The sequence below is a fragment of the Rhipicephalus microplus genome, chromosome X (genome assembly GCF_043290135.1).
Source record: "Rhipicephalus microplus isolate Deutch F79 chromosome X, USDA_Rmic, whole genome shotgun sequence".
In the NCBI taxonomy this organism is placed as follows: domain Eukaryota; kingdom Metazoa; phylum Arthropoda; class Arachnida; order Ixodida; family Ixodidae; genus Rhipicephalus; species Rhipicephalus microplus.
In genome coordinates this window covers 75,834,868-75,859,698 of record NC_134710.1, presented here as the reverse complement: position 1 = coordinate 75,859,698, position 24,831 = coordinate 75,834,868, and the positions used below count along the sequence as shown (strand labels likewise).

General features: G+C 42.9%; 2 protein-coding genes across 3 annotated transcripts in view; one reads left to right on the top strand and one right to left on the bottom strand.

Annotated features, from left to right (window-relative positions):
• Positions 1–14,785, top strand: part of LOC119175976 (AT-rich interactive domain-containing protein 5B) — a 49,852-nt gene extending 35,067 nt beyond the window's left edge. Inside the window, exon 6 of the mRNA XM_037427065.2 lies at positions 13,921–14,785. Within this exon, the coding sequence (XP_037282962.2) occupies positions 13,921–14,149 (229 nt within the window). The 3' untranslated portion in view covers positions 14,150–14,785. The remainder of the gene's footprint in view (positions 1–13,920) is intronic.
• A 7,961-nt stretch (positions 14,786–22,746) lies between these two features.
• On the bottom strand, positions 22,747–24,760 carry Sou (required for meiotic nuclear division 5 protein souji). Of its 2 annotated transcripts, XM_037427068.2 has the most exons (4): positions 24,670–24,759; positions 24,340–24,594; positions 24,140–24,285; positions 22,747–24,080 (listed from the first exon to the last, which is right to left on the bottom strand). In XM_037427068.2, the coding sequence occupies exons 2-4, from the start codon at positions 24,473–24,475 to the stop codon at positions 23,208–23,210; spliced, it is 1,155 nt and encodes a 384-aa protein (XP_037282965.1). In that variant the 5' UTR covers positions 24,476–24,594; positions 24,670–24,759; the 3' UTR covers positions 22,747–23,207. The 2 variants fall into 2 exon arrangements, with proteins under 2 accessions (XP_037282965.1, XP_037282963.1); XM_037427066.2 differs by having other exon boundaries at positions 24,140–24,594; positions 24,670–24,760.
• Positions 24,761–24,831: the final 71 nt, after the last annotated feature.

The window sequence follows — 24,831 nt, the reverse complement described above, 5'->3', positions numbered from 1 at the left end:
CAACGGCAGGCTCACATGTGACGCGGTGACAAACTTCTATCTTCAGTGTTGTGAGGTAGTTCTTTAGACCTAATCATCATCGTCAGCCTGACTACGCCCACTGCAGGGCAAAGGCTTCTCCCATGTTCCACCAATCAATTAGGTCCTGTGCTTTCTGCTGCCACATTACACCTGCAAACTTCTTAATCTTATCTGCCCTCCTAACTTTCTGTCTCCGCTTTATTAGACCTAATAATTATCTCTTTGGAAAGTCGCTAAGAAATTCTACTTGTGGACAGGACCTTGCACTGTAATAAGATATTTTTATGCAGTGAATGATGGTGCTCAAAGTAAATACAAACACCTGTAGCAGCAACAACAGTACAGCTTGACAAAAGAACAAAAGTTTCCAACATAATGCCGCATCGGCAGCTTCATCAAACCTTCAACAGATGGCAGCAATTTTGCATAAGGCCTAATGTGTCGTAACTGCATGTGTGCCAGTGTGCATAATCAGCACTACTGGAATATGTTACCACTTGTATATTATGAAAGCAGCTGGACTGAAAACCATGAAAGCACTTACATATTGTTGTGGAAATAATCCAACACCTTAAAAAAACAAAAACAATAAAAATAACTGCTTGCTTGACAAAATGTTACTTCGTAAAGCCAGGGCTCCAGTTGTTTGCCTGTCTATGATGTTGTCTTATAAATGCTGTAACGATTACTTTTGTTGAATTGCAATGGCAGAGTGAGAGCAGCCAATAAACTGCAAGTGAGCATTCGACTCTGTTATAGAGCAACACCTCCAAATCTGCGATTGGAGCACAATCCACACTGCCGGAGCTAGTATGGGAAGCAAGTTAGAAGCAGAAGTGGTTGAGTTGCTCAGAACACCTCGCGTGTAGCATTCCATTTCGCTGATTCCTGTGTTGAATTCTTCGTACGCGGTTGTTCGCTGCCACTCTGTGACGAATTGATTTACCCAGTAGGCCATGTCGTCCACCATTACTGGCAAAACATGCGACAGCGGCAGGTCCCCCAAGCAGGTGAATGTATTAAGGGCATTCACACAGCGGCCAGGCATGCCGAGTCCACTCCGCCAATTTCAGTGGAGCAACTTCTCCTGCTCCTCGGAGTCACTCCTGCTCTGAATCCACTCCGACTCTCTACTTGGGACACACTTACCCCAAAAGGAGCAGATGAACCAATATGAACCCATACCAACTTGCTCCGACTCCGCTATTAAAATTCAACATGTTTCTTGTAGGTTTCCACCATCGTTGAATTTTCCGTGTTACCGTATTTACTCTCATAATCCTCGCACTTTTTTTTGGCAGAAAACCGATGCAAAGTTGGGGGGTGCGAGAAATACGCGGGGAAAACTTTCCACGAAAACGTACAGTGCAAAAAAGAAAACGAAGTGGCCGCAAATCGGTATTATCACATCAGCAACTAACAGCAAGCTTTGAGAAGTACTGATTAAAACTTACTTCAACATTAAAAGCATTGGTTCAACACAAGGCAAGATTTATTTGAGACACTAAAAGTGCAAGCAAATAGTCGGGAATTAGAATATCATACGCAAACCTCGTGGGTGTTGCAGCCGTAACAGTAGCATTCGTCGCGCAACAGGAGCCCTCAAAAGGTAAGTGTAGGACGTCAGTATTTTGCTGATGGCTATTTAATAGAATTGTCCGCAGTTTGCTTCTGAAGAAATAAAGTTTACGATCAATCCCAGTTTTAGGCACACGGCAGGCCTAACGCGTCTTGGTGGCTTTCAGCTGCCGTCCCCAGTAGCGAACACAAAACTCGTAAACTCCGAAGGGCCTACCGGCGGCCCTGTTGTCGTTGTTTAGTGCATGATCTATTACTTTCAACTTGAAAGTAGCCATGCAGCTTCAGTATCGCCCCATAACGTGACAAGATTACCAACACAACATACAAAACACGCCGCAACGCGCACTTGCCACTTCGGCTTGGCTTGGTTGAATCTCCGTGCAGTAATAGTACGCTTGATGCTTAAGAGATGACGCCAGATGGTGCACGCTATCATCATCAGTGGCTGGAACGAGCAGATGACATCATTGCAGCAGTTTTTGGGGGTGCGATAATTACTCGAGGAAAAAAAGAAGTCGTATTTTTGTTGGGCGATGTGGGGGGTGCGAGAATCATGCGAGTGCGAGAATTAAGCGAGTAAATACGGTATCTCTGTGCATGTGGATACTCGGACTTTTCAGCTTTTGATTGCAGTTGAAGAAATGGGTGTCATAATAATTGGTTGTCAGTACCACTAAGATAGTAAGCATACTAGGTGCCGAGCTGCTGTGTGTACTGTCACGATAGCTGCCGCCACTGTTGCGAAGCGCGCCTCCAACGACGTTACGAAGGGCGCCACTGCTTCAAACTCCGCTGGGAAGGTCACCAGCCGTTTGGTAGCGTAGGTTTCTCAGCTCGCGACTGCTTCTGGGCAGAGCTAATAGACGAGCGGACGAGACGACGGTGAGTTGAACAAGGTTTATGTACAGCATATATACAGAGGCGTTAAAGATTCGGCACTGGGGCCGACAGCCTAGAGACCCGAAGAGCCGAGCTCTCCTCTCTAACACATAGGTCTACTCTCGCGACGCGCCGCTGGGCTTTTTTTATATGCATCGGGAGGATTCTTTGAGTAACCAAATGTCCAACCAGAAGCACCGCTGGCCGTGAGGTCAGAATCCTCCAATGGGGTCGCTGCTGGGTCGCGTCATTCTCATCGAATCTGGAGCCGCTGCGCTGCACGTGGCTGCACCCAAGGACGAGTGACGTCGCCACGCATTGCGTCAGACTCGCCAGACAGGAAGGCGCCGATTGCTTCGACAGGCTCGCTGTGCGTGCGCGACAGAAAGGCACCGCCGCATGATGACGCCGTTGAGTTGTTTGCGTCAGGCGGGCTCGCGTGCTGGCCTTGACACAGATTGCCCTTTTCAGAGGCATGGACGTTCGGTGTGGACTCGCAGGCATAACAGTACGGACTGGTCTTATTGGAAAGGGCTGTGAATTTTAGGTGTATCAAATGTCGCCCACTGAATATAGATTATGTTAGACATTATGTTAAATTCAGTGGGCATGGGCTCACACTAACTTATTTCATGCAGTATCAAGGTTGCTAGACCTGCAATACTACTAGTACAGTCGAACTTCGCTATAACAAACGCCCCTTCAACGAAATTTCCGCTACTATGAAAAATTCACAATATTCTGTAGTAAGAGTCAATGCATATTGTCACCACAATGAACACATTTTCTTCGATCGTCCCGCTTTACGAAATTTTACGATGCAATTCTAGGCTCAGATACTTATTGCTATGCAGTATAACCAATCTTTAACATTTCGATGCATTTTTAGAGCCTGAAAATGTGCCAACGAAGTCTAAAACACGCGTTGGCACCACCAGAAACCGCTGCTATACCACCGCTGTTCAGCATGCAAGGGTGCCGCCATTGCTCGATAGCGATGGCAATGAGACTGCCCTGGCCTTGCTTTCGCCACTGGCTTGCTTTCTAGCTGCAGACGATCCGAAGCTGAAGCTGAGTTGCACAGTTTCCTTCACGCAGCTGCTGGGTGCAACCGCAAAACGATGCCTTTTCTGATTCCGATGCCTATCGTTATGCTTGCGCTTGGCCAGTGTGGTAACTAATCAGAGCAGCTGTTTGTCCACATTATCAACAAAAGCAGCTAGCTGCGAGTGATTGATTAAAAGAATGGCATAGAATAATGCAAAAGTCGCCGCTCTACGATACCATGCTTCCATCTCAGTGTTGTCGGATACTTTTGACTGCGGACAGCTGCTGGTGTTAACGTGTTAATGCAACGGTTTGGTTCGTTCACGAAAACGGTTTTAGGCGTTGTTTCAGCGTACTTTTCACCATGACCTCGCTATACAGAGGTGAAAATGACGTCGGAGCGCTGATGGGAAAGAATAGGAAGCAGCGGACATTTTTTGAATTTTGAGAATAAACATTCCTTTATTTTTCTAGCTCAGATCAGCTATATTTTTTCGGTTTCACTACAACGAAAATTTTTCTGCGCCCCATCAGTTTCGTTGTAGCAGGGTTCGACTGTAGTGCTACAGCCTATGCAGGAGTTGCCTTGCATGCTATGTTGCATCAGCACGCCAAATGTGCACATAGATTGATGTTTTAGGAGTTCATAAACAATGCCATGCTTTTCATCCTATCTGCAGAATTGCCCCCCCCCCCCCTTTTACCCCTCTGTATACTTTATTATCTTCATTCCAGTCAATTAAGGTAGTTGTGTAGTATCCTCTTCATGTGCTGCATTCTCAGTTAATTGTACAGTGCGTGAAGAATTACATGCGACCTGAAAACACCTGAGAATATTGTGTCTGGGTCATTCCACGGCAACCATCCCTATCATGGCTCATCAAAAATCATTTTCTATAAAAGATTGTGAGATTATGCACATATAGACATTAGTTCTACAGTATTTTTTCAAAATGTTTTGAGCGCCAAAAATTTTTCGCGCACGTGACCATCATTTGTATTTCAAAAAAAAAAAATGTGAAAAACCAAGTACCAAAAAAAAAAGTCTCTGTAAATCGACCATTTTGTGCCTTCTTTCAGCACTTGCTTTTTTTTGCATTTTTTAGCATCGTCATCTTATTATCGACAGTCTCATGATGGCTTTATATCTTTCACTCCTTAACACATGTGTGAAGTTAGGTAAATTGTAGTGTTTTGGGGAATTTTTCTACATCAAACAATTACCGTATATTTATAAAATGCATGAATTACTTTGGTCAAACTCTCCGTAAAATGTACTATCTCCTTACATTTTTGTTTTGCCTGTATGCGGTTCATTAGTTCATTAGCAGTATCTGAGCCTATCACATTGTTATATTTTTACCTCTGTTTATTAATCACTTTGATATGTAGTATACAAGATAAAGTACTAACAAAAACTACATAAAACCATGTATTATGACCACACTACCACTCTTTCTTATGCAGTAAATTCAGTTGACTTGTGTTGATACCATAGCGAAATAATGCAATAGTGGGATGTCAGAAAAATTTTTCTTTATTAAAGGAAAAATTGCCTTGATTATACTTGCTGTAAACAAAGTTGCTATAAAGTTGCTATGATTCTCAGTCGTATGCGCTTTTGTGCCGATTTCTTCTTGAACCACCTGAGGGTGCTACAAATGTCTCAACATAAGCCAAAGTGTCGTTTTTGCCAAATTCAGAATTTTACTATAAAGCCTATCTGCTGCATACAGGCAAAACAAAAAAAACTATTAGGAGATAGTGTACTTTATGGAGAGTTTGACAGAAGTAATTTATCTGTTTTATTAATAATTATCTTTGTTGGAAAATTCCCCCAAACGCTATAATTTACTTAGTTTTGCCAACGTGCTAAGGAGTGAAAAATGTAACAAAACATAAACTTGGGCTAGATGGTCATGATTCATAATGGAACTGCAGTGCAGCCACACACGGACAAAGGAAAGGTGCATGAAACACAGCGCTGACACTCTGAACTGAAGTTGCGTCACACCTGTGTTTCGTGTACGCTCTTTTCTCTGTCTCTGTCCATGCGTGGTTGCATTGCTGTTCCATTATGAAGTAAAAAATATTAAGCGACCATAAGGAATTCACCTATAATAAAACCATGATACTTGAAAACTGCATAGAAGCAAGTGATGAACAAATGCATAAAATGATCTATTTATGAGAAATATTTTTTCTTACCAGGTTTTTCCACCATTTTGTGAATTTTAAATGACGGGTACAATGCGTAAAAAATTTTGCCCCTCAAAATATTTTGGGAACATGCTGTAAAACTATTGTCTATATGTGTGTAAAATTCTGAGTTTTTTTTTTAATAGAAATTGAATTTTGGCGTATGCCATGTTTGGGACAGTTGGAGTGGAATGACCCTGCTACAAGTCTGGCCACTTCTAAAGGCAGCGTGGGCCTTAATGTAAGTGCAGCGTGTGTCTACCAACCTGGAAAACCTGGAAATGTTAGGCAATTTCTGAAAAACCTGGCCAGGACATGGAAACTGATAGCAGTTTGTGCGTCCATCACAAAAATAAGCATTGATCGAAGCTTAATCGTCGCTCCTTCGGCTGACTACTGTGAAGAGCTAAAATAGGTCGGAAAATAACGCAGTGCATAGGTGTCACTTCTTAGTGCAATCAGGAAAAGATACACCAACCAAAAGAACACAGTTTACTGACATTTCGCCACCTCATGCAAAGACCTTGTTCTCAATAAAAGCCATAAAAGAAAGACACTGTATTTAAATGGACGTTAAAGAGCGAAACTATTTTTGCCGTTATAGTGAAGTACAATTTCATAATCCCTAAAACACCATTCTTACTGCGACACGACCTTTGGTAAGCGAGAACGTGCGTAAAAAGAAAATGCGAGTGAAGACGCCCGCCACCTTTAGACTCCTGTACCAAACGCCATGACGTCATAAATTTTGAAAGCGGCTGCTGGTTCCTATATAACTTCTACTCAATAAAACTGAAGTACACTGTCATCTGTAGGTGCCATAGGTCTAGCATACGAAGTTCTAGGAAATTCCTCAAGCCAATGTCACAAAAATACAAAAAATGCATTTTGAAATATATTTTCACAAGCAGAGATTTCAGCACAAAACTTAAAAATGAAACTTCAACTTTTGTTTTGTCCTTATGATAGTGAAAAATAAGGCATTAGAGTTCTCAGTTTGTCACTCTAAATGAAGTCACTGTTTTGCTTTAGTGTTCTTTTAGGTACGCCTAAGTACGTGACATAACCCGGAGAGAACATTGTTGGAAGTGTCCCATCACTCCTGTTCATCTAAAGGGCAGTTGTGTTTATGGGCAGGGATTCCACGTGCAGGCATGATGCTAGCTTCATTTTTTTTTTTTTTTTGCCAGAACATGTGCGCTTGACTAGTAGTCAATTTGATGGCTTGTAGATTCCACATGTTCAGCAAGGGCATTCGAGGACACGCATCATTTCGTGACATCATGTTCATGTTGTTTAACTCTTCTTCAAATCGCCTATTCTGCTGTTGTACAGGTTGTCACATTCGTGGGGCCTATGGTGTGAACAAGATCGGGGAAATTCTTGCTAAGCAACTTGTCCTTCACGTTGACTATATCATTTCTGAGCTTCCATATTCGTACATGAACTATTTAGATGTCTGTTGTATCACACAGCATAACTGAGTTTCCAATCACAACATTACTCATGTAGGTAAATTTGTGCATGTTTGATTTGACCACTATTTTGGCTTGGCTTGAAGGCCTTTTGGTTGGGCTAGAACTGCCATCAGCAGAGGCTTGCTGGGGTATATTGTGCCTTCAATTGTTATTATTATTATTTTTTATTATTGGCAATGCAATGACAATTGTCCTCAGCTACACGCTTATTGCTGGCAGCTCACATTTGAAGGGCAGCATTGAGTATTTTCAGCTAAATTTCTTATTTTAGTTGCTTGAGATTGTGTTCTTTAATCTGCGATTATATTTTAGTGTCACATTCATATAAGAGTTCGTAAACGAAGGTTACATGCTGGCATTCGTGATTCATCTAAGTAATCAAGGTAGCTGTTCCGACCTGACAGATTCCTTCTTGCCATCATATTTTTCAAATGTCAGCTCATTAAGCGCTACCCCCAGCTTTTATTGCAGGCATCTGAGAACTTCATCGTGCTCCAAGCCTCAAAGTTCGGAGAAATAAAACACCAACAGGCATGTTCTCGTCGAGGAAAAAAAAAAAGGAAGAGGATTTGGCAGTACGGCTTCGTTCTTGCCACATTGTTGTTAGTCGTCGTCAAGGCAAGGGGCACAGAATATGCGAGTAGTAGTTATTCTTTTCGGGCCCCGCCACGGTGGTCTAGTGGCTAAGGTACTCGGCTGCTGACCCGCAGGTCGCGGGATCAAATCCTGGCTGTGGTGGCTGCATTTCCGATGGAGGCGGAAATGTTGTAGGCCGGTGTACTCAGATTTGGGGGCACGTTAAAGAACCCCAGGTGGTCAAAATTTTCGGAGCCCTCCCCTACAACGTCTCTCATAATCATATGGTGGTTTTGGGACGTTAAACACCACAAATCAATGAATCAATCAGTTATTCTTTTCGACTGAAAAGTATATTTTAGAGGTGTGCAAATTAGGTGGAGATGCAAATCAATAGTGAATACAGCATTCCATGTCAATCTAATCCAGCCCAATCCATATCCTGAGCGACCTGAGCTGTAGCCATTATATTGAACTAAAATATACTTCAGTGGCAGAGCCCGGCAGGCTTCTGCTTCCTCCTTTTACACAGTTGCCATGAGAAGGCACCATTTCTCTGTTTCGTAGCAGTTTTGGCTGTGTTGTTGAACTATCGCAGGCTTCTTCAAATTTTCATCTGCGAATAATTTTAATTCATGAGTTTGCTTCCTGGTTCTTCCAAACATCAAAGAGCCAACTTGCTCACTGCCTAGCTCAGATGTTTTATTTTGGCCAGATGTACTTTTTCATAATTACCGCACATGCTCAGAACATTTTGGCCGCGTGCGGTAAATATGTTTAGTTGATCTATAAGAGCGCCTGACTATTATTTTTTTTTCTCTTGAGTGTTTGTTTTCTGTGTGCAGAGTTTTAGCAGATGTGATGGTCGTAAAATTCGCTTTTGATCATCATGGAAAACCTGGAAAAATCAGGGAATTGAAAAAAAATAAAAATGGTAGACACCCTTAAGTGTATCAGCCAGTATTATTCTGAAGTGACATAAACTTCAGCTAGCAAAAATAAAAATATGTTAACATAGTTTTCCGTACATGTACAGTAAAAGCTAATTAATTTGGATTTCACAGGACTGGAAAAAATGTTGGAATTAACCAAATGTCGAATTGTTGGAAGCACAGAGAAAACAATTAACAAGTGTTTATTACATCAGTGCATTGTCATTTTCATGATATATAGGTATATGAGGTACTTATTGTGCATAAGAGCAGTATAAAATCCACAAATTAATTGTTTACGTCTTCGTTAACTATCTCATTGGGACTCAAGACCGACGTGTTTTACACCAAAATATGCTCTGAACCCATCCCTCATTACGTGCCTCAACCACCACCGCACATATGTGACTATAGTATAGTCACATGTGCGTGGTGTTGACTTTTCCTGGTTCACACATGCTGTAACCAACAATTAGCGGAGGTACACTGAATGTATGCTTCCCCCTGGAAGGCGACGGTAAGGGGAGATTGTCAAACAGCATGTATGAATCGCTGTCGATCACGTTCTCAGCACTTACTGATGTGACAGTTTTTTGTGCACATTCCTTCCTCAGTGAGGCATACTGGTCAATCCTTGTAGGGCGCTTTTCTCTGATGGTAGCCTCTTTGAGCAATGGGCAGGGAGGTTCGGGAACTGCGTTGGAACTGCTCCCTCAAGCAGCACAGGCCTGGTTCTGTCAGTTCGGACGAGCTTCCATTTCAAAGTGTGCTCAAAGTATCTAGAAATGAACCTGTCACCAAAGTTGAGTTTACACACTGCACAATTTTCTTTCGGTGCAAGGAACAGTGTGTTGCCACTGTGCGAGCAAGGCTGGGTCCTTCGATAGACCAAACAAAGACAGTTAAATCTATTAGACTTATACAGTCGCAGACCGATTCTTTTTACCTGCGGGGACCGCGAAATAGTCTGAAAAAATAGTCAAGCTGTGAAAATGAAGTTTATTCAGATTGAAAAAAGCCTTAAAAAAAAAAAATCCTCAATAATGCCATGTTCCACGCTGTTCTTGGGGACAGGCAAATTTTGTTCTATTTGAGCTACGGTAACGTCGCTGGCAATCGCCTTGGCAACTGCTGCCGCCAACCGTTGCGGGCGACAAAGTTGGTGGCTCCATGGAACCATGCAAAACAAAACTTGATGCCACTCGCAAAAAGATGCATGCTACTTCTCGCCTGTTTGGTGAAATTTAACAACTCTGTATGGGCTTCTTTCACCTGCTCCGACATCACACAGTACGCCTTTAGCGTTTCGGCACTATCAAAATGCTATCGCGACCCGGCCGCGATTCAACGCGTGTGTTCTAGGAGTAGCCGAGCATCGTGACCACGAACCACCATGTGTTCTGTGTGCCTACTGAGCAACCGGGAGCAGCTGCGAGCATGTGATGCGCACGATGGCTCAAACACATTCGACACACTAATAACATGACCACGTGCGCAATGACAACCAGAAAAACAAATGCCCAGAAAATAAAAACAACCTACCGGCGTACTAATGATGATGATAGGGCTCACTGAAAAAGAAAAGTTTTGCAGTTTTGCTAGCCAAGAAAAAATTAAATATGGCCAGCGAAACTGGAAGATTGTGTGCGCTTCTAATCTTGGAGGCCACACAACTAGCCACTGCAAACCAAACTTGACCAAACCAACAAAAAATTCAACATGGCAGCTTTCAAAATCGACCAGCATAGCTCAAAACGACTGATTTAGTCCTGAAAATCGAACTTTGGTGCATAAATTAATCCAAAAAATGTGTCGCGAAAATGCATTAGTGTAATGGGAATTTTTACGGTGCATTTGTGAAATCCAAAATATCCAACGAGTTCAAATTTTTGGAGTACGAAAAATCTGTCGGCGACTGTAGTGTGTCGTACACCAAGTCATGAAACAGTGACTGTGCCTTTGCGGCATGGCTACAGAAGACGGCGTGAAACTATGCATGCAGCTCCGTAAAATTAACTGCACGCACATGGCACTGAATGAAAAGAAACTGCGCTTTTCAGTGCGATGGAGCTTCAGCGAGTGAATGCGGAAGCAAGCACCCCCACATGGTTCCCTCACACGGTTCCCTCTCCTCAGGCTTCAGCGCCTCCCATAGGAGCTGCTCGCCGGTCGTCACACATTCTCCTTTCTAGCCACTGTACTTGCTCAAGGTCATGATGCGCACTTATATGAAGTCTTTCCCAGTGCCATCTCTTCCTGTGCAGCTTGCTGTGTGCTCGTTAGGATGAGAGAAAAAAGGAAGCAGTCAGAGTGAATTACTAATCCCTGTAACTCCGCTCATTCTTGACGTATTCGAGAAATTTTGCGGCAATCGCTTCATGAAGTAGTAGACTCTGATAGTGAGGTCATTCAATGTCACTAAAAAAAGTGGTTCAAGACCGCTTTAATAGAGCTTGCATGACATGCAATGACTTGTCTTTTTACAAGGTTTAGGCAGCACTCGTTCGTATTTTTGTCCATGAAATTCATCTTGTGTCCTTTTCATTTTTTATCTGCCGTATTGGCTTCAGTAAGGCTGCTTTCAAACTATCAGAACATAATGTGTATGGGATTGCAAGATTTGCTATCAGAACAAACAGATATAGTCATGCTGTTGAGCAAAAAAAAGAAACCTGTGAACATTTCTTAACTGCTTTTACATCACAGCAAACGCATCAGCCCAATCTTCTAATGATTAGTTACATGGCAAATAATCCTACATAATGTCAATACAACACACAGAGAACATAATACACACAAAACAACCAAACACAAGCTATGTACCACAAATGTAAAGTCGCTGATGTCCACTCGCCACGAGGGCCTGCGGTAGCGAGCTGCAGTATTGCACCCATGGACCCCCTCTCAGGAGCCAGCAGTTGCTAACCGCGCCAAACCCCAAAGGAGAAAGAAGTCTTCCTCAAGTGTAGCGAGAAAGAAATCTTCCATAGGTGCTTAAATAACCTCGCTCCTGCCAGAGGCGCTGCTGGCACCACCATGTCAGTCTCGCACACCGCAAGGGTGCTTTTATGCAAGCTTTCTCCGCTCTAGGGTGAAGACATGCAGCGTCTACTGGGGCACAGCTGCCATATTCGTGCCCGCGGCATCTTGCCAACGTCTCACTTCTTTACGGCCAAAAATGACATCACAGTGGCGGCACCCCATTCAAAGAATGGCAACACCATGAAGGGGCTGTTAGCATTGAGGCACTGTACACCACTTGAGCACAGTGCCGCCTCTCGCTCAGCTGTGTTTAAGTTAACTAATTTGCTGGATGCATGTGTGCCACGAGGCAAAAACCACTTTGCGGGGGATGATAGCACCCCCAAACGTTCTATTGATTCCCAAGGTTATCCTGAACCTCCTTAGTATACATTCAATACCAGGATGCATGTTTGTGTACTTTCTGTAAAAAGAGCACTGAGCTTCATTTAATGTAGCTGGCTTGTTTTAATTCACCTACTTAAGTGTGTTGTATTAGATGTCATAGTGCAGTACTTGTGCCTGTGTTCCCAAAACATGGAAAGTAATGTACTTTTTTGTGTTTGTCGTGATAAGTTGAACAGCATTCAGGCTGCATTATGTTGATGTGGAAATTGGATAAGAAACGTTCGCAACAACATGGTATCAATACCACAAAAATTTTGGCCATGATAAAGAGATAACTAATAGTAATACGACTACTGCATGCGCTTGTTAAGTTAAACTCTGACCGATAGAGCTAGCAGATTTTGAGATGTGCGTAGTGTAGTAATATCTATATCTTACTTTTTTTTTCGAAAAATTTTGAGTTGTCAGTTTAGCGTCTTGTTTCTTGACCAGTTTCATCCTTGTTTTTTGCGTTGCCACCCATCATGAACTTTGACCAACTTGCCCAACTCGTACCGCTCTTTTGAATGGAACTGCAGTTGAAAGGTCGTATGGATATTTGGAACATATGGATGGGTACTTAAACACCACGGTGGATGGAACCACCTGCTTGCCTTTGGTGCTCATACCAGTGTAGACTACCATTGATCCTGTTAAGAGTGGAATCTGCTTCTGCATAGTTATGCTCGAACGTGCCCAGAGGTTGAGGGATCACATTTCAAAGTTAGTCAGTGGGTTTATTGTGCATGAGTTATTTGTATTCCAAAGGTGCCATCGTGACAAAAGGTAAGGCATGTAGATAGGGGCACAAATTAAGGGAACCAGGCAACAGAAACATTGGCTGTAAACTCTTTCATAAATCCCTATTAGCTAGCTCAATTTCTGTCTCTGGAAGGGTGTCTACAGAAGGTGGCAAGATCGAAACTGGGCTCTCCATGGATGCTCCTGAGTTAGCAGCAGGCGGCAGGCTTGTGAGACTTTGCTCAAGATATTGTCGTATCTAGGAATTCTTATGGGCATTTCGAACCAATAATTGCAAAGACTTACATAATAACTACCTCAAGTAATGTCATCAGTTCACGAGTCTCTATGCTAACAGCGTTATTTATTGAATCAGCTATAGATCTCAGCAATGCTGGCCTGACACAGTTGCTCAACTTCCCATGCAACTGCTTTTGAACTGATTTTCTCGTAAAGGAAGTTGATACACACAAGTATTGAAGCAGCCTAAATATGCAGCACCAATATCACCGAAAAAGTTGTTTTAGTATACAAAACAGTTATGCCGCCATTAATGTTTAATAAGTGCATATGCATCGCTGAAAAAGCTTGGGGCAAGGTTAAAAAAATTGCTAAAAGAATACAATGTCCCCTCCCCGCCCCCTACCTTCTTGGGTGGTTCTGGTAACAAAATCTTGAAAACACATACTTTCATAGGTTGGCGGGCAAGGAAATACTTATATACAGTCGGCATAGGTACCACCGACCTATCATTATCACACCATCGCACACAGAAAGTTTTGAAACTATTATGCTGATTATGGTAGCATTAAGAAAAGGTTGTAGAGTGTTGCAAGCATTTCTCGTGGCTGCTGCAGCAGTTACATGAACAGAGGGAGCTAATTTATGATGGCATGACACGTCACTCTTGCAAGTACAAAAACTGGTTCATAGAAACAGTCACTAGAACATTTAGGTAGTTAGAGTGCTTGCTAGTATTTATTCAGGGGTGTAAACTTTGGTAACATAATAAACAAAAATATTGCTTGGCTCAAAAATTGTGCACTCATTCCATTCAGACTGCTGCTGCCGTTTGAGCTGCACCTGCGTGGTGAGGATCGGCCACCATGCTGGCGGCTGGACGAGGCACCCTCAGACTGCCATGTGCTGGACCTGAGCATGCGACGTGAGGCACCCACGCCACCCCAGTGCCTTGACTTGCGTGTGCACCGGCGGGGCGATGAGAACTGTGGTGCACTGCAGGGCAGCCCGCTCTACTCTGTGTACCGCCTTGAAGATGCATGGTAGCCTACCAGTGCAATGCTGCCTGTTTAAAAGGGCTTTCCAACACTTTTTGACCATGGTCAGAAAACACTGCCGATCGGTAGTAGAGACTCCCGACAACAGGCGAGCCAAATGTTATAGCACAGCATGCGGCTTGGAATTCACAATAAATGATCAAAGTCAGTTAAAAATTGCTTTCTCTTCTCTCTCCACGCGTGCGCGGGCAATCACACTGAAAAAGTTGCGCATTCGAAGAAAAGAAAAAGAAGAAAGTGCTCAAGGTCACGAGACGTGCGTGACGTTTTTCTGTGGCCCTGCCATACCTCCCTGCTTAGCTTTCAGCACTTTCATCAGGACGAGAGAAGAGAGATGCAATTACAGCATGCGACAAACCTTTGTAACTCCACTCAAACTGGATGGATTCTTAAAATTTTTGCGGTGTTGAATTCGTAAGGCAATAAGCCCTTCCAGTGAATTCATTCCATGGTTGCTTGAAAAAGTGTTTCAGGGCCCCTTTAAGGCTGGTGGCGCCTTCACTTCCCTTCCGCTCCACCCCTCCAACGCACAAAAACAGATGCAACAATGGCACATCCCAGCAAGCCTCAGGGGGCACAGATATGCCAAGCTTTTTAAATAAATGGTTTTTCTGCAGATCATAAACATCTGTAACAAATGCAGTGGTTACAAATATTTTCAGGAAAGTACACAGCCAAGGAATCAGTGATGCATGCTATCGTGGCTTGCGACCAAGGTGAGCTGCAATGGTGACACTATCGCATGATCAAGAATTTAGGTGATTGGATGCATTGCTTATGGTACCATTAAAAATAGTACCTTTTAATGAATAAAAAGAAAGTTCTTTCATCATTACTAAAAATAGTTAAGCGCTTGTTGTGGAATGCTAACAGTAAACATGAAAATTGTGGTGAAAATAATGTGGATTTCCATTATATACTGAAATTCAATATATATTTACATGCGTGAGCCTGTTTTTTAACCACCATGTTTCACATTCTAAAACTTCATGAACATGAAGTGTTGTTGGTGATAACGAATTCGACGAGCGAGCTTGTTTGCTTCAAGGCTGCAACTGCTTTCGTTAGTGCATGTGCATAGATGCTTCGTGCCATCTCCTCCAACCCAAACAAAAGTGGGAAAAAGGGCAGCTGCAGAAAGTGGGTGAGAGGCAAGGGGCAGGAGAAAAAAGGGGGCGGCTTGATGAATTGATCGATTCATAAGGAAAGTGGAAGCAGTCAGTGAAAAGAAAGTGTTGGGTGGTTGGAGGCATTTGTGTCGAAAGGTAGAACAAAAGGATGGAATTTCGTTGAATTGTGGCTGCTTGACCTTGATATTCCAATTTTTCTAACAATGATAATTTCACGTTGATAGGCATGGTTAGAAATTCCTAGACTAAAGGCTTATTTCTCACTAGTCTTCATTGCATATGTACCATAGCCGATAGATTCAAAAGACCCCTTTGAAACATTTGTGCCTGTTGACTGGAGAGTATCAAACTTGTGAATAAGGAATGACTTTATGTTATCTGTCTATCGGGGACCGAAAGTTTGACTCAAGTATGCAAAGCTTAAGATAGTTGAAATTGGGACCTGCCACCTCAAAATGCTGTGACACTGCTTTCAGAAATTTCTTAACTGTGTCTGCACGAAGTCTGTTTAATCTAATATTGGCAGGCTGTCCTGTTTTGCCAATGTACTTTGTAACAATATGAACTAATCGAAGTGGACGATTGGGCTAGGGCCTGCGCTCGTCCCCATCTAATTTTGTCCTTGTTCTCTACTGTGCAGCATACGTCGACAGTATGAACATCTGATTATGTACATAACTTTTCAACCAATGCAAGTATGAATATATTTTATATGACAGACGTAATCACTTTCAATAATTTTAACTACAATTTCATTTTGAAGGTGTTTGCAAGTCTTACATCTGGGATGACAGCAAGGAGTTATGCAGGCACTATAATGCGGGTTTACTTTTGCATGCACTGACATGTCCTTGAAGTTCCTATCATGGTGATGCAAGATGTTTGGTACTCAGGAAAACAGTGTTCTAAGGCTCTTGTTGCCTGGTGATATCGGGTAATACTTGCGAAGCATAATATTTGTGTTCAGGAGTGCACTTGAATATTTGGTTATAAATGCTAGTGGCTGGTTGGGCTGTTTTGGGGGCTCTTCAAGTGCTGATTTTCTCCCTAGTTTACATGCTTAATTGTAGACCTTGTTCACAATGTTTTCATCTCTTCAAGCTTTCATCTTTCTCAAACTGCCGCCTTCTATCGGCTAAACTGCTACAAGTGTTATCACTCGGCATAAGCTACATCATACATTCTCAAATGTTTTTGGGGCGAAGCTCTTTAAGGCGTGGATCTGTAGATCCTCCGATGTATGTAGTTGTAGTAAGTAGCCTCCGGTGGCACATACCCGCTCTAGAGCGGGTATGTGCCACAGGGGATGCGAGATGGGGGTAAAGTGTGCACTAGATGGACGCATGGACGGACCGACAGACAGACTAGCAGACGGACGGACGTGCGGGCACACAGATGGATGGAAGCAAGAATGAATGGACCGGCGGAGGCGCGGACGGGCTGACAAAGGCTTTGCCCCCCTCATCATTCACTCCGTGGATATCCTGCAATTTTTCTGAGATTGTGTGGATATATATATATATGTATATATATATATATATAATATAAAAAAGGGAAAAAAGTGTAAACCTGAGGGCTCGATTTGACACAAATAATGAGATATAACAGACAATAATGCTAAGGAATGTATAGGGGAAGTTATTAGAACCTATGTAAAGTAAATAAGAACAAAGAAAAGTGGGTGAAAAAATAACTTGCCGTGAGCAGGAATCGAACCTACGACCTCCGAATAATGCGTTCGATGCTCTCTCTCTCTCTCTCTCTCTCTCTCTCTATATATATATATATATATATATATATATACACAGTAACACCCCGGTATCTAAAAGTTGTGTGTGTGCACACACACGTCAACAAAACATTTCTAGCCTTCAAACAATCACAGCTATTAATGAACCTTTCAGGAGTGCCAGCAAATACACTGGAATGCATTACCTGTTGCTTTCAGACTTTTTCATAGTTAACTCGGGAACTATCTTTATCTTGAGCATGAAGTAGGGTGCTTCCAGAAGTAATTTAGCCAAATTTTTGCAGTTGCCATTTGAAATTATTCACATGGGATTTATCTAGACCACCGTGTTGTCTCAGGTGATGAAGATCTCATGGAATTCTGCCCACAAGTACTGCGAGATGACAGTAGAATAATCAGAGGTAATATTGGCATTGTAGCCTATGGATCGCCTCCAGTAACAAGTTCCAGCCATAATCTTACTACCCTAGCCTTGGCATAGATGTTGAGGCAAAGAGGCATGTATGCAGCTGCTTAATTGTGTGTCTACTTCCCTTCTCCCATCCCTTCATGGGCGTCGGCAGCGGGGTGCAAAAGGGGCACTTGCCCCCCCTCAAGTCTCGCTTTCCCTCTCCCAATTCTACACCAGTGCTTTCCTCCTACCCCAGCTGCGATGTAACACTGGTTCGCACCCCCCAAGAGATTATCCTGCTGACGACCATGCACCCCTCCTTCTTCCCCTGTAGTAGTCGAAGTAGGCACGCAGTGCTTGCAAGAAAAGTGAAGCCTTTGAAAAACTAAGTTACTAATTATTGAATTGTTAAAACTGCCAGTCCTTAACTGTAGTTTTCTTGTGTGCATTCAGTGATTAGTTGTATATAGATGTTATTTTTGTTGACAATTCCTTATTCTAAAAAAACAAATGATTTTAAGAGAGAGCAGAGTGCAAATAAAAAAATTAATGGGGCACTGAAGTGATATGGCAAATCAGGTTAGGCTTGCAAATGATTTGTTGTTATCCCGTAATTATGAATTTGTTATTGAAAGAGAAAATGAAAGCAAATGGTACAGTTTTAAATGTCATACCAATATATCCTTATGCATAATTTATCAGCATGACACCACAAATTTAAAAGGGCTTTCAAAGTGCATCTCTTAGGTGCCCATTACTGCATTGAGCTTTGGCATACCTTATTGCTCATTGTAACAGAGTTAATGAGCATATCAAAAGATAAAAAAAAACATTGAAGAGTGCCATATAGTGTGTGCCCCTACCAACGAGAGTTGAAAATGCAGCCTTGTGTCATGGCGTTGTCTTCTTACGACATAGCTGTGTTCTCTGTGCATCTTGATATAACTTTTTCTCGACGAAAGCGCATGTGCATTGAAACCTTTCAATGAAAAGACATACTACTGGTGCTAATGTACATATACACGTCATCTTCACCTTTTGCTTCTTTATAATGTTCCAAAGGATAAAGCAGCATTGAATGACAACTTATTATGCTCACTAGTATGAAAAGTATGTTACTTGTGGTGAAACGCGCACAATTAATGCTGCTGGGATTTATGTTGCCTGGCGAAATGGAAAACATTCATACAGATGTGCTCACATTTCGCGTTACGGAGTATCGTAATTGTCAGCAATTTTTAAAACAAGTATTTAGCCACATTTGCACAATAAATTTTTCTGAAACTTGTTTTCTTTGAAGAACAATGTACAGTGTTTTTTTTTTCCTGTGAAAGGAAACACGTGAGCATGTGGCCTGCGGTAGCAGCAGCTGCTTACAGCTCCTTCATGTTGGAGCGAGAGCAAGCATGCCTGCTTTCGGTGACCTCTATTGGTCAGCAAAACAGCCAGGCATTGTTGATTGGCAAGTGCCAATAAAAAAAAGTACAACTCTTTCCCCTTTCCAGATAACATGAGAGGTCGAGCCTGCAACGCATCGTCTGCCCCTTGCAAATTACGCTTGGCACGAAAGTGCACTAAAAACGTGGCTCTGCCTCTTGGTTTAGAAGTGCTGCTCTTCACCTAATTTAGAACAATTTAAGGAGAGATGAAAGTCAAAACACGTTTTTTTTTAAGTTACATATATATAATTTTTATTTGGTAAAAATTTCTTTTAAAAAGCACTAGGTAGCTATTAAAACTGGCTGCTTGCCATTGCATTTCGCATGAGCAGTTCACCTAAGCCACATGCTCAAAATGACCATAATTCCCAAGCTACCATGATGGAAAAAAATCATTAATAAATATATATCTTTGCTACATAGATGAGCTTTCACTTATACCTTTAAAATGAGTTTTTTCAAGATCCATTTTTGGGCAACTTCTTGAGTTTTGGCATTATGTTTTTGGTCCTTCCGATAGCTAGACCAGGATGAAATATGGCCCACATATTGCTTAACATATGAAGAGTGTAAGTATCTTCTTTAAAAACTTGACATCACCTACATAATTATCACAAACCTAAAGTAATTCGTATGGGCTGAGCATACTGATACTTCTCACATTATAATTTTTCTTGTCCATTAAAATGTCTTACATGCACTTTCTTGTTAGTTATTTGTATTCGAAGTTAATGTGGAGCAATATGAGTTCATGGCCCAGAACGATAACAGTTTTATGTCAGAAAAAAATTGTCCAAGAAGAACTACATGTTATACATTGTCATGGTACAAAATGAAAACTATGCAACTTACACAGCAAAAATTCCATTGGTCTAGGCTACAGATTGAGGAAACTTTTTTTAAGCAACAGCGCTAAAGCCATGGGTGGTGCATTGGTGATTTCTCACTTCGAAAACCTGTCATTGAATGCTGTGAAAACCTTTTCGTCATTGCTTCATTGATTTGCTAGCCAAAAGTATATATATATATTGTCCTGCTGACATTGTGAGCAATCACTACAAAACGAAGGCCAATGCAAGTGTCCATGCGAGGCAATATTACACTGATGGTACACACAAGCTGGTGCTAACCAAAGTACTCGCACTACTTTGCTCTAAGTTTTCACGTTTCAAACTGTGAGGCCTGTCTTTTACTCTTGCCAGTTGTGGACTATGTAGCTGTAGCAGATGCCGTCAAAATCTGGCACATTACGAATGATTGGTGCTGGTACCTGGAGGTGGTGGTGTCACACATGTTTTCTTTTTGTATGTTCTGGTTTACCAACTGCTGTCTTTCATGAAGAGCGGTGTTTTTGATATTGTGAATGGGTAATTAACTTACAACAGGAAAAAGTTTTTTAGCTCAGAACCCCTCTAAGTTTAATATGGCCGTATTTGTTTACATTAAGCATTAGAAAGTACAAAAAGAGGCCATTTAAGTAGCAAGTGCCTCAGATTGTACAGTGATCACGAATTAGAATGCAATAATTTAGGGTTATATACTTCTAGGGTTGTGCAAATATTCGAGCACTTCGAATATTAGAAAAAGATATTTGAATTGGCTTCAATTCAAACTTAAATTATTGGAAATTTTGAAGTATTTGAAATGAATGAATAGGTGTACGTAAATCTGCGTGTAGCCCCTCTCCCTCTTTGAAGCTAGTTTCACTGCAGTGGAGGGATCCTGCACCATTGCCCCGCCGTGGTGGTCTAGTGGCTAAGGTACTCGGCTGCTGACCCGCAGGTCGTGGGATCGAATCCCGGCTGCGGCGGCTGCATTTCCGATGGAGGCGGAAATGTTGTAGGCCCGTGTGCTCGGATTTGGGTGCACGTTAAAGAACCCCAGGTGGTCGAAATTTGCGGAGCCCTCCACTACGGTGTATCTCGTAATCATATGGTGGTTTTGGGACGTTAAACACTACATATCATCATCATCATCCTGTACCATTAATACACTTTTACAAGGAAACTCTGCACAGCTGCAAAGCCCTACTTCAAGGTTCAACGAATATACTACCCTCACATCAATTATTCCTTCAAATTCAAAAGCTTTTACAGTGAAAGCTGTTACGAGATCACAACAGGGGTCGTGTCCGCCGCCGATGTCCATTATCACTATCACATGAAATAAGGAAGAAAAACGTAATACATAAAAATACCAAGAACATGACATAATTCGAACTCGGGTCTTTTGCGTGCCAGACCAGTGTTCTACCACTGAGCCAAGCTTGTGCTTGAAACTCCGTCCCAAACTGACCCTAGGCAGGCTTGATGTCGGCAAAGGATCCGCGTTAATATAAGTAATAAAGCGTTTTACAACTAGGAACATCCAGGCATCGGACAATGCGCCTTCCATAACAAGTGGCTGGGGTCATCGAATTCTCCAACCCCATTACTAAAGCTTCAGGCACAATTCTTCGTCATCCGCCTCAGCATCGAAAAACTGCAACGAAATTTCTTGCAAGTGTGTAGCACGTACCATGCTTCTCTAAAGCATGGCATAGCGAATGCCTGCCTACTACACAAAAATTATGATTTATGGTATAGTGGGTACCCTGCAAGTGTGGTCGTAGCCGTTACTCTGAGTGTTTAAAAAAAAGGCTTTGAAAGGCCGCTCTTCCAGCTTTCGCTGCGACTGTGCTGCACGTTCCGTGCAGGCCTGGTGGTTTTATGCTCGAAGTATAGCAAAAATGCAGCATATTTTACAGGTTATCACTAACATTCTACCGAAAGTCAAATCATGGCACTATTCAAAAATGCTTCCAGTTTTTTTTTTAACCAAAAAGAATGACACTTGTACACTCGTTTCAATTAACAAAAAAATGATATTGCACAGGTTAGTTCGTCATGACAAATAAGCTCATTTTTATTATAGGATATATACTCTTCAAAGTTGATCTGAAATTATTCTAACTGAACCACCATTCGCTCCGCACCTAAAATTTACTATTCGCACAAGCTTATACATTTCACATACTTTCATCTCCATTGTGTTCAGTTCATGTCAGTGTTGCAATTTCAAGTTGAACACTAGCATCAGAGATTACTACATCACTTTTTTCATTACATCTTTCAATATCTCCCATCTTGTGCCCATACTTAGGGTAGCAAAGCAGTTGTCCTAAACTGGTTAAACTCCCCACCTATAATGCACTAATCTTGAGCAGTTGAACATACCAGTTATGTTAAAAAGTTTTGAGATCACATCTCTATTTGTGAGCCCTGTACATGCTGAACAGCTGTCTACCCATTGGCAGTGAGCAGCAACCTCCAAACTTCATTCTACAAGTTTGATTGTACTTTGGATACCTGCTGCTCAATGTGATGTTTGCTTTTGCATTGCATGCTAAAGATGCTTTGCTTCCATGTTCTCTACACAAGCCCTTTAGTATTTAAGAGTGGCCACTGTTTTCATGCCTCTATGTGGCACACATTTTTTCCATGGAAAAAATGTGGCACACATTTTTTCCATGGAAATCCGAGAATGGAGCCTGCAGTTTTGGATAGTGCTTTCGCACTTACATTCTCCAAGCATGTAAAAGCAATGAGGTGTTGCAGCGGCAAAGCTAACAATAATATGGTTTGTATCCTTGCGGACAGAACCACCACTTATCACCTGCAGGGAATTCGGCTTAATGCTTGGCACTCCAAGTCAGCGATGTAGCAAGAAACTAATTTCAACCTTGTACACGTATTCTGCATGTATACGTACAGGTGCTTTATCAATTTTTTTTTTTCTGTCAACAACCTGACCCGACTGAATGAAATTTACCAAAACTCTGCTACCAGATTTGTAAAACTGACAAGGCTAATTGTAGCTTCAAGAGACTCGAAAACCTAGGCATAAAGACACTATATTTAATAAAACAGAAATACCACAAAGTATTGGACAAAACTAATGAAACAAAAGGTAATGAACGCACGAACACCAAATTTATCTTCTAGCAGAGCACCATATGCGGCCTGACATGAAAAAATATGGTGCACTGCACATTTTCCACCATAAACGAATGAAATTCAGAAAAAATGCACTGCCAAATTTTTAATGTTTGTTTGCAAAACATAATAATTCTCAATGTGAATGCGAGCAGAAAGAGGTCTGCATCAGAGTGCAAATAAGTCTTTGATCAAGGACTTGTTCAGTCAAGTCAAACATACCAACACTGCGGCTTTGCACGATTTATAACTTTCATGCCATCTCACATATTACAGTTCATCACGCCAGAATATTTATCGGGCAGCCATGCATCAATCATCAGTATCGCGAGGAGTTGGTCGATTTCACAGTTTACTGTACACTCAGAAATGAATAAGCCGGGCATCGGAAGGGTTCTGCTCCACCGGGCAGTAGGGACACTTGAGCTTGCTGCCACTGGCCAGCTTGTGAAGGGCGTCGCGCGAAATGACGTGTCCGCAGACGAGCCTCATGGGCGGGTTGGTATCGCTGCTCTGCTGGCGCAGTATGGGGCAGGCGAACACCGAGTGGAACTGACGGCTCAATCGGATCTCGATGGGGAGCTCGTCGCGCGAGCTCCACACGCCGGCCACCTGGCGCTGCATCATCACTTGCTTGATGTTGAGCAGCGCAGGCAGGGCCAAGCTGCCTGCCTCGACGCATACCGCCAACGGGCTGCGCACCGACAGGCCAAGAAGCGCGCACGCATCGCGCGTGAACGCTTCGCACGTGTCGCTCCAGAGCGTCGGCTCGAGCAGAAAGGCGTACGGCGACCGCGATAGGCCGCCGGGCACCCGCAGGAACGCTAAGCTACCCATCAGCACTTGCAAATCGCGCTCGTGCTGCCGTGCTAACGGCGCGAGATGGGCGCGGGCGTACACGATTGCCTCGGCCGCCGCTGCGCGCTGCAGCAGCCCCACAAGGTGAAGCCGGTGTAGCTGGAAGTGCAGGGCCGTGCCCTGAAGTTCGTGCTGCTCCACCCAGTCGAGCGCGGGTCCCAGATCGCGTCGCTTCAGCGCGTCGAGGACGTTGTTGAGTTCGGCGAATGGCTCCTTCTGGGCGGACTCTAGACGTGCCTCGCGCGACAGTTCTTCGGCGATGTCCAGCATGCCCTGGCGCAGCAGGTGCTCCACGATCACCTGGTTGAGCGCCTTCTTCTTGTCACTCCGATCGAACACATCCTCGTTGCTTGTGGCCCAGAAGTCGGGCACGAAGTTCTGGAAATGTAACGTGCACCCCCATACGGTAAAGCCGTGGCAAATCTCAACCGACTCACCTTGTCTATGGCTTTGCCAACTTTAGACACGGTTCCGTGCAAATCTCGGTGCTCTGTCGCAAGCGAACTGCTCAGGTCCTTCATTTTCTGAGCGCACTGCGTGAGGGCTATGCCATGCGAAGTCGTCACGTCAGCGTCGGCAGGTACTGCGCAAAACAGAAATGTTAGCAGTTTCAAAGCGACAGCCAAGAGGTAGTTACCTTCGCCGAGCTCTCGGTACATTTCTTGTCCCTGGGCTATCAAGTCACTCAGCGTGGTTTGCGTGTGTTCGTTCAGAGTGCCAAATTTACTAAGCACTTTGTCAATCTCACGCTCAACAGCTAAACAAGACTCCATCGTGACTCAGTAGAGTGGTGGTGTTCAACGCAGTGATCGCTACTCGGTGCCTGCGCTGATGACCGCAACCGCACTATACACACTGCGTAGCCATTCTTTTAAAAGCTCCAGGAGTACACCTGCAAAGACATCACGACACAAAACACTCGACTCCACGATAGTTGCAGCAGAGGACGCTACAACAGAACACTTACAGCAAGATTACAGTCCTGACCAGCTGGCTTGTCGATGTCGATTGCAGCGGCCTGACACAACAAAACTATTTTTAAAAACATATATATATATTTATAATCTAACTCATTTAAAACAATAAAAAGGTAAGTTTTATGCATGTTTAGTTAGTTTTATGCTTCTTA

What these genes read in the sequence shown, in the direction of transcription:
- Sou (XM_037427066.2), bottom strand. Translation starts at nt 24,475, where the DNA reads ATGGAGTCTTGTTTAGCTGTTGAGCGTGAGATTGACAAAGTGCTTAGT. An exon ending in TTGGCAAAGCCATAGACAAG is followed by an intron (nt 24,081 to 24,139) that starts GTGAGTCGGTTG and finishes TTACATTTCCAG; the next exon opens with AACTTCGTGCCCGACTTCTG.